Genomic DNA, 10,136 nt, shown 5'->3' on the forward strand with positions numbered 1-10,136 from the left:
TTAAAGAATATTTCTTTTTAATATTTTTATTTCATCATTTTAATACATATTTTTTCTTACAAATTACTGAAATATATTTATATTTATAACTGAAGAAATATAGTATTTTTGACGTACTATATTTTTTCTAACAGTATATAGTACGCAGACCAAAAAAAAAATAGTGCAATATTATATGTTATAGTACGGTTGGCAACCCTAACTGGAGGATACATACAAATGTATGTATGCTCATACATAGAAAATAGTGACCGATATAAAATCCATCATCTCAACGTTAACGCTTCATTTACAAAAATGTTCGATTTGCTCAAAGGTCGTGGTCGCAGTGTGTTCTCCTCTCGCGATGCCGTCATTTACCTATTCAATATATTTCGATTGGTGGGCGTAAATCCCCAACCGAATTTTCGCATCTTGAACTTCCTGTATGGGGGAATATTAACATTTGCCGCTGTTTTTTATTCACCGATAATGTTAACCCTTAGTTGGATGCGTTATAGGGATATTCTATCGATGACAGAGATACTTATGTGTATACAGACTAACGTGAATACGTTTGGCTTGCCGTTTAAGAGTACCATGTTAATATTGTCCTTGGCGCGACTACGTAGCGTTGAACCGTTGTTAACTGAATTGGATGCACGCTACACTGAAGCGAGGGATAAGGCCAAGATACGAAGCTGCGCAATCATAGGCAACCGTATTGTTTTTTTCTACACTCTGGTCTATATGACGTACGCAGTTTCGTGGATGATATCAGCAGTGTTGCGGGGCCATCCTCTATTTGCACTATGGATACCCTATGTGGAATGGCAGAGATCGACATGGGAATACTGGTTACAGTTTAGTTTTGATTGTACTACGGCTTTGGTCATACTTTTCCACCAAGTGCTCAACGACTGCTATCCGGTTGTATACATTAACATTATACGCACGCAAGTACAGTTGCTAGCGAATCGGGTAAAACGTTTGGGAACTGTGGCCAATAAAAGCCAAGAAGATACAAACGTTGAGTTGAAGGAGTGTATTATTACACACCAGGATATTTTGAGGTTAGTTTTTGAAAACTGAGTGTAGTTATTCATTTGATGATGTATGATCATTTAAATATTGATTTCTATCATTTCAGATTGGTGGGAAATGTAAAGCCAATAATATCTGTCACCATGTTTGCCCAGCTCTTAATTACTGCAACAATCCTGGCCGTCACAATGATAAATATATTTATTTTTGCCAAAGCCACTTCCAGAGTTATCTCCATCATCTATTTGGTGAACGTTTTTCTACAAATTTCAACGACTTGTTACTTTGCCTCTTGTTTGCAAACCGACTGTGAGCGGCTTTCAATGTCTATTTTCCATTGCAATTGGGTAGCACAGGATAAACGATTCAAAAAAATGCTACTTTATTTTCTACAATGCTCGCAGGAAAACATTCCTTTGTTTGCGATGAAATTAGTGTCAATTGATCTGTCAGTAATCGTATCGGTAAGTGGGAGTGTATACTTCTCGGTTTAAGTAGTACACGTGTGCTCATTTAAAATCTCTTTTCAGATCGCCAAGTTTTCATTCACTCTCTACACATTCATCCAAAAAATGGGAATTGACCGGAGTTTGAAAAATTGAATAATACGAATTTACAAAAATTTATAGTTACTGCACAGTTCGAGGCAAAGGCAGCTCATTTTCGCGTTCATCATACGCCCCGGTAATAAAAAAAAACCATTTGCCCTTTAGAGGCGGCTTAAAATTGTAGGCCCCTCCATCTTGTGTAACAACATCAAGACGCACAACAAAAATTGGAGCCCAGTTATAACATAAGATTTCTTAAGTCGATTTGAGTGAAAAAATTGGAATTATTTTTCAAGAAATATGTACATTAGGGAGGGTCAATTTGTTCTTAAACAAAAATAAGCGAGTTTGTTTCGGCGGCTGAAGTATTCTACTTGCAATTCTGAACAAAAAAAAGTCCACGAAAGCATAGCTCTTAAAAAGATTTCGAGCCTCCTTATTTTAAATTTTAGTAATTGACTACTAACCACTTTATCTTTTATATTTGGTAACATTTTTATTTATTTTTTGAATACAATTTATGAATGTCGATTTTGCCTATGAGCAATTGTGCGAATTTTTCAAAGCAAAGAATTTTTCACTGTCCGTTAGTTTCGTGTTATGGCAATGTAATGAATGCTGGCGAAAATAAAGATATAATACAGGCCAACAAAAATTTAAACAATTTTGGTGCCGTAAATGTTAAAGCTGTTTTTAATAGACCTATTTTGTGGTGATTCGTGATCCGTGGGTATAAAGTTTTCATTAGCTCGAGATTTTGAGGAAAACGTGATCAAAGGCATTTTTGAGAAGCCTTTCGACTACACCCCCCGAAAATGCCATCCCTGCTGCCTAACCTGAAGGTCACCTATAGTTACGGTGACCATTCGTACCGATTTTGGTGGGACAATACCGATTTTGAGAAAATTGTCTCTCCGAATATTTTTTAAAGTCGTACGCTACGTGTAAGTGTCGCGATTTTTCATATTTGTACCGATTAAATCCAATTTTCAGTGTTTTAGTTATTAACTTAATAGGAGTCTCCCTGCACTCGGGCCCAAAATCAATTTTTCGGAATAAGCTGACAGAACTTTCGTTATCTCAAAGAACATAGAATATAATGGAGCCGCAAACATAGGCAGCATCTTTATTGTCTATGATCTTTGGTTATGTTTTATTCTGTCAAACTGATACTCTCGCTATATTGCAGTATATTATATGTACACATTTTTGCGATCAATTTTCAGAGTTTTTTAACTTTTTTTGTTTTTAATAAAACTGTAACAAAATGGTATGTTCTCATTCGATGCTTCAGAAACAGGGACGTGAACCGGTTTTGAACCGAACCGGTTTCAAACCGGAAAACCGCTTTTTTCTATTAATTAACTGAACCGAAATTTTCCACAAATGTTTGATCCGAACCGAAAACTGAACCACTTTCCATAAAGGTTCGTTTCAACCAATTTTCAATAGATAAATTTACCCACTTTTTTTTTCTTTTTGTTAAACATGGTAATACCTACCATGTTTGTTTACCATGTGACAATATCAAATGTAAAGGCAACCCATCTCATTTGACAGACACTTGACCCTTAACCTTGCGCTTTGTTGCACTTGACACTGGACACTTAAACTTTCACATTATTTTTTTGTTTTTCGAACCGTTGAACCGAACCGAAACCCCGGTTCAAAGACCAAAAAAACCGCTTTGACGAAAAAGTGCAAAAACGGTTCGAACCGCTGAACCGAACCGACCAAATTTTTCATCTGGTTCACGTCCCTGTTTAGAAATGTTCCGATTTTTGTTCACAGAAATTTGGTGACCGTGTCAAATGTGTTATTTTGTATTTGGGGATAACAAAAATTACTACCAGTGACTATAAGGTACTTGTGCAGTAATAAGTCTTTCAGAAGTAATTGTGAAAAATTTTAGCTATAATTAAATTTCAAGTAGAAAATTCTATCACCTTGTGTTTAATTGCAATAGGTATCAAACTTCGCCAAAATCAGTTTTTGATGTCTCTAGAGCTTCTCAAATATTGCCAAAAGCGCGATTTTTTGACACTTTGACAAGTAAAGCGAACATTAAATACCCGGCGCAAGTATTAAAAATAGTTTTTCACCTTTCCGGAAACTACACCGCGGAAACCGCTACATGATAAACTGGGCTGGTTTTACCCCTATTTCAAACATCTTCGATAGAACGCTCAGTTGGACATCATGAGATAAAATTATCGTCGTTTAAAGTACAAAACCGCGTATCGTCATTCTGCAAAACCGCGTAACTGACATTGGCTGCCAAAAATTGGATTTGCTCACACAAGATCTTGGCTCAATCCTTATCCATTTGTCCTGAAATATACTAGCCAGAAATGCAATTGCTTTATAAAAGGGAGAACCATTTTGAAATATGACTGTTTTTACTCTCTATAAAATAATTTATGCAACTTCACATAAGCGGTTTTGCATTTGCTGATACGCGGTTTTGCACTTTAAACGACGTTATATAGTTATATGTGTGCGGTATCACGCCCATTTTCCAAAATTCCATAATAATGTCACTTCTTTCCAAGGGACTGTTGTTAGTGTCAATTTTGAGTAAATAAGCGTACTTAAATTTCGAAATATCGAAGTTTCAAGCATATCTGAAGTTTACAGTTATATGAAAAGTGGGCGTAATCTTAGTCCGATTTCAATAATTTTCAACGTTTTGCTTTTATGTGGCAATCACAATAACCATGCCGAGTTGGTATAAATTCGTATAACGGTCACCGAGATATATATATGTGATCATACGTGGGCGGAGCCATTTTCAAAAATTGTATCATAAACGCATTTTTTGGTAATGAATTGTTGCAAGCATCAATTTCGTGTAAGTGTTTCCGGGATTTCGATTTCCTCGCGGTAGGGCGCAAATCCATCAGCTATTATCGTGATGTTATGCCTGCTTGGTAGCGCCAGCTTCCAGTAAATACCTGTTTTTGATACTACTATTTTTGTATTGAGGTTGTTCACACTTGCCTGGTTATCACATTATGTGGTTATATTAACAGTTTACAACAATAAAATACACTACACAATAACAATTTTAACCAGATAGCCTTGTGAATTAAGGTGACGATATAGAGAAAGCTCGTCAATGTTAAAATATTGAAATTGCATAGGCAGTTTTGTGAATAAAAAATGCAACAAAATTGCTACTTCAAGAATTACCTTTTCATGTGGACGCAATTTACGCAGTTCAGATAAAATAGCAAAAGCAATAAAAACGAAATGCCGACAGCAAAGTTTCTGCTGAAAGTGAAACTTGCCGCCAGACTAAAGTTCATACATGCATACATAGTTACATATTCTGAAATACATAAATTCTGTCAAGTTAAAAAGTTTCGCGAAAGTTACTTTTGCACAGCTTCGCCAACTGTACGATTGACTTTGTAACCGTCTTGAAATCGTGATTTAATTGTTGGCGCATACATTTTCAACATAAAAGCAAAAGAAATTCATACAACTTTTCGAACAATTCAAATTTTAAAATATTTTGCACTTTCGCTGTAACTAGTACTGCATTTGTGCTTTGGGTTTTAGACCTCTAAAGTTCTAAAGTTAATAATTACAAGTAGCAACTATGTATGCACCGTCTTGTTTCGTTTTTTGCAAAGCTGGCTTGATGGTAAAAAATTGTCATACAAAAGAACGCCTGATAGTCATACATAAAAGTGGCCAATATGTGCCAGTACTTGATTAAAATTGATTTTCAATATATAAAATTTTGTTTTCAAAAATGTATCCAAAGGCTCGTGGAAATTTATCATATGACATAGTTTAGCACTTTATTATTGAAGTGAAACTTCTTTAGCGGCGGTTGGTTGGTTGGGAGTAACTTGGCAAATTCAACGGAAATGGTGCAACGGAAATTGTACACGGAAATGGTTGGGGCTCAAGCAAGTGTATGCACATGGTATTAATTTCACAAAAAACTTGCAAATAAAAGGTTAAAGAATAACGATTAGAAAAAGACCAATACGAGAATAGAAGTAAAGGTGTGTACATACATATGTAGATAGAGAAAAGGACAAAGACAAAGGCAAAAATAAAAACAAAAACAAAGATGCGTAAAAAAAGGCAAAAATGATTTAAACACTTTACTTATACAAAAGCAAATGTGATAGAGGAAGAAAGAATAAAATAAATCTGTGAAGTATTTCGTGATTTTAGAGATTTTCGGAATTCTCGGAACTTACGGATATAATAATCGATATATTTTTATCAATAAGGTTGTCGTATAGGATATCGATATTTTCGGAACTTATCGCTATTTTTATCGGTTTTGTTATAGAAATTTTTTTCGATTTTATCAACGAAATTTTTATCGATTTTGTTATTGACATTTTTTATTGTTTTTCTTATCAATAATTTTGATCGATATAAGTATCGATTCTGTTATCGATTTTCTTATCTATATTTTTATAGAATTTTTTTATCGATATTGTTATCGATATTCTTATCCATTTTGTCATCGAAATTTTTATCGGTTTTGCTATCGATTTCGTATTTGATATTTTTTTATCGAATTTGTTATAGATATTGTTGTCGATTTTTCTATCGATATTTAAATGGATTTTCTTATCTATATTTTTATAGATTTTTTTATCGATATTCTTATCGATGTTTTTATTGATTTTGTAATCGATATTTTTATTGGTTTTGTTATCGATATTTTGATGGATGTTGCTATTGATTTTGTTATCGGTAGAGTATAAAGATATAAATAATGATAAAGGAAAACAGAATAAAGCATATGTAATTGGAACCATCAGGGTGAAAGAGATAAACTTGTGTCAAAATATGTCGAAAAATCTTGGCGTCAAAATATGACATAGTGAAACCAGCCTTAAGTTCCACTTCTTCAGTGTGGCCTGGGCGCATTTACTTTTTGCACACTAAGTGATTAAAAACCATTCTCAACTCATAATCACACTCTCACCCAACTATACAACATATGCATATATATATACACATATAAACGATAGTCGTTTAAAAAAACTTATTTTCAGGACTCGTTTTTAAAAGAGTTGCCACCTATTTGAGAGCTTAAAATCAATTTAATTAATAAGTTTAATTTAACATTTTAGATAGGAGTCAAATAAACGAGGTAAGAACACCTAATTTCAAAAATACTTTGCAATAGGTTGCCACTAGTTTGAAAATAAAAATACATTTAATTAACAAGTTAAATGAAATATTGTATAGAAATTCAAAATCAATTTAATTAACAAGTTCAATGGAAGAGATTCCATGAAAATATTTTTGAAAAGGGGTAAGTAATCAAAATTGGTGTTAAACGAGAGATATTTAAGTAAGATTTATTCATAAAATATTTTAGAAAGGGTTGCCATCCGATTAGAAGTTTTACTTCAATTTAATGAGAGGTTAAATGAATTATTACAATGCGGGTGTCTAAGGAAAGAAGCTAAGAAAGTGTTTCTACAAAATATTTATGAAGAAGGTCCGTTTATGTTTAAAAAGTCAAATTTAATTTAGTTAATTAGTTAATTGTATTTTACATATTTGGTGTAAATAGTTTAAAATCATTTTATAAGAGAGTTGCCGCATGTAGTACATATGTACCCTGCAAAAAGTAAATGCTTTCGTAAATTTTAAGTAAATACACAGTTCGTATATAAATTAAACTAGTCCGTTCGAAGTATATCACTTCAAAATTGCTCACTTCGGCTGGTTTCGAAACAGTTTAAGGTTATGCAGTGTAGTAAATTCGGCACTTGTTTGCATGGAAACAGTAGCTGTTCCAAAAACTAGTTATGTGACTATGTATTTTGTAATTGGTATAATTTCTTGCCGGGTAATTGACTATCTATATATGTATGTATGTATGTATGCAAGCATTAGCTCAAATAAAGTTAGGTAGTTAAATATGCTATAAAACGCTCAGTTATATTTCATGCACGAATTAAATTTTCGCTGCGCTTACTTCATGCTTACCTCCCATTTCACCGCGTGTTTGCATCGTTACCCACACACACTTACGCAATTGTAAACGTCTGGTAATATGAGTGACGGTTGACAGCTGATCTACCTTGGCGTATGAGTTTTCATTTCTACTGAAAAGTTTCTGTCTACTTCTGCTTTTGTCACGCACTTAATATTCACACATTAGGAAGTGTAAGACAAATAGAAAAATAAATAAAATTTGTAGCTATTCACTTGTAGAGCAGTATCTATATTCGTGCACGTGTGTGGCACACATACATATCTTAAATATCCCAAAGTTATGATTTCGTCTGCGATTCGGTATTTGAGTGACATTTCTTTTGCGGTTTTGTGACTTGTAGACTGTACGTACATATATTATACCCATAGCCGAAAATATGTAAATGTGTTATAAATGTATAAAAATACATACACACGTAAGATGCTCTCCTGTATAACCTACAGTTAAGCAGATTTACTAGAGGCTCTAAACTTTTGCATTTTATTCATATTATCTTTTGTAATTTTTATAAATTGAAGTGTTTTCCCACATATATTTATGCATTCTTTTCCACCACTTTTAGAATTTACTTACGCCTGCAAATATTTAAGTAGTTATGTATCTAAAAAAAGTTACTCAGCGCTTTCGGTAAGTACTCAAAATTATCCTAGCTTTTTAATTAAAACTTTAGCCATGTCATTTTAAGCCACTTTTGCCGGAATTTTCCCTGGAATTAAATTAAGAAAAGAAATAATTTTGTCTTAAAACAGCCACACCATCACTTGTATGTACAGATAGGTGTCACACAAACTGACGTACGTACGTAAATAATTATTAAGCAAATTTAATATTTTAATGTAAAATTTGTAAGTGTATGTTGGGGAAAAGTAAAAAAAAGACCCTTTGGAAATGTAAGACACATTGTGACATGACTTTACTTTGACAAGGGTTCAACCAGGCAACAGCAGAAACGGTTGTAAATAGCACGGTGAGGTGTATACTGTACACTCATACAGTTAAAGTTTTAATCAATATTCTTTTACTGCTTTTATGCAATTCTATACTTATGTTTTTTTGAGAAAAAATGTCTCCACAGAACATCAGATGGCTTGGATTTTAGTACCAATTTGATATGAAATTCTAGCTTAACTGCAATACAGAGAAGTGTATGTTAATTAAAAGTTAATAAAAGAAGCTCTGCGTGCGACAAAAAAAAAATAAGGAATACACACGAAACAAATTTTAATGTAGGTTGCAGGTAGGCAGTACAACATAAAATGAGGGTTTTTTATAGTTCCTGAATCTCCCTTTTTAATTAAAAAAAACGTTAATTTCGTACTTGATGTACTTAAAACATTAAAATCTAAAATTTAAGAACAATCTATTCTTTTCGGCTAAAATTAATTATTTTTTCAAATTTGAACATCGCTAATTTAAACAATTTCTATGAAAGTTGCCAAGTATGTACGTAGAACAAAATAAAGGGCCGCTCCATGATGTTGATATTTTAGGGACTACCCTAATCTGCACGCTTATTAAATGGCTGATAAAGTATTTTGGTGCTGTTTGATACCCGTATTGTAATATGTCAGTTATTTTACTAATTCAATTTAGTAAAATTTTTAAAACAGGTGACAACCATACTCAAAACAGAAGCAGTAAACTTTCCTAAACCTCTTCAGTTTGATACCCATATTGCAATAATTAACTTATCAATTAAATTTAATTAAAACTTTCAAACAGGTGGCAACCTTCAACAAAAATATTTAAACCTCTTTCTTTTGGCGGCCATATTGCAATATTTACTTGTTCTTATAAATTTACTGAAACTGAAATTTTTCAAACTCTCTATTTTTTTCTTTCTATATTTTAAGTTAGACATCGGGGAAAACTGCATTCAATTCCATACATTGGTTTTCGAGTGATGCGCGTACATAAATACAGACAGACAGACAGATTGATTTGGCTTCTTTTGCTCTAATAAAGACACCCAATATTAATTTTTCTTTCTATAATGTACAGACATCGGCCTGTTACAGTTTATTATACGTATGTATGCTAGATTAAAAAGGTTACTCATACGCCATGGTTTAAAACAGAAAATATTTTCTTAACTATCAGTTGCCCCACAAACTTCAAAACAAACATAAAACCACAATTCAATTTAGATTTAAATCTCTGCGGGGTAAGCATGTGGGAGCCTTGAAATTCATTTTTATTTTTGTGAAAACTACATAAAAACCAAACACAAACGGATATTTTTTTCGTTACGTCTATCGATTTTTCATTTTTTGTTTTTCTATTTGCTATTTCGTTTGCTGGCTGAAAAACGCATTTAGTAAAAGTTTTTCCACAAATCATTCCAACACCAATTGACACCACATACCGGCATTGTTTAACCGCAATGCGGTAAATCGTTCCAAAACTCTGTAGCGCTAGCTGCAAGTTAAGTTGACTGGTTGTCATCAAGAAATTAATTCGCTGAAAATGCAAATGCAAAATGATGCATAAAAGCATGGTATATAAAAAGTATGTACATATATATGAATATAAGGCCAATAGGCTAATCAGCTGTTTGTGAGGAATTAACGAAATTA

The 10,136-nt window shown here is 33.0% G+C and overlaps 1 protein-coding gene across 1 annotated transcript; it reads left to right on the forward strand.

Annotated features, from left to right (window-relative positions):
* The first annotated feature begins 297 nt into the window (after positions 1-297).
* Positions 298-1,996, forward strand: LOC118755026 (odorant receptor 7a-like). The gene is made up of 3 exons (XM_036489882.1): positions 298-1,052; positions 1,130-1,487; positions 1,554-1,996. Exons 1-3 carry the CDS (start codon positions 298-300, stop codon positions 1,623-1,625), a joined length of 1,185 nt encoding a protein of 394 aa, XP_036345775.1. The 3' UTR covers positions 1,626-1,996.
* Positions 1,997-10,136: the final 8,140 nt, after the last annotated feature.

Source organism: Rhagoletis pomonella, unplaced genomic scaffold (assembly GCF_013731165.1).
Source record: "Rhagoletis pomonella isolate Grant_MI unplaced genomic scaffold, Rhpom_1.0 Rhpom_scaffold_05145, whole genome shotgun sequence".
In the NCBI taxonomy this organism is placed as follows: domain Eukaryota; kingdom Metazoa; phylum Arthropoda; class Insecta; order Diptera; family Tephritidae; genus Rhagoletis; species Rhagoletis pomonella.

Excerpts from the sequence above, each read along its gene's own strand:
- LOC118755026 (XM_036489882.1), top strand. The coding sequence starts at position 298 with ATGTTCGATTTGCTCAAAGGTCGTGGTCGCAGTGTGTTCTCCTCTCGC. Across the intron at positions 1,053-1,129 it reads ACACACCAGGATATTTTGAG|ATTGGTGGGAAATGTAAAGC; the intron begins GTTAGTTTTTGA and ends CTATCATTTCAG. Across the intron at positions 1,488-1,553 it reads ATCTGTCAGTAATCGTATCG|ATCGCCAAGTTTTCATTCAC; the intron begins GTAAGTGGGAGT and ends ATCTCTTTTCAG.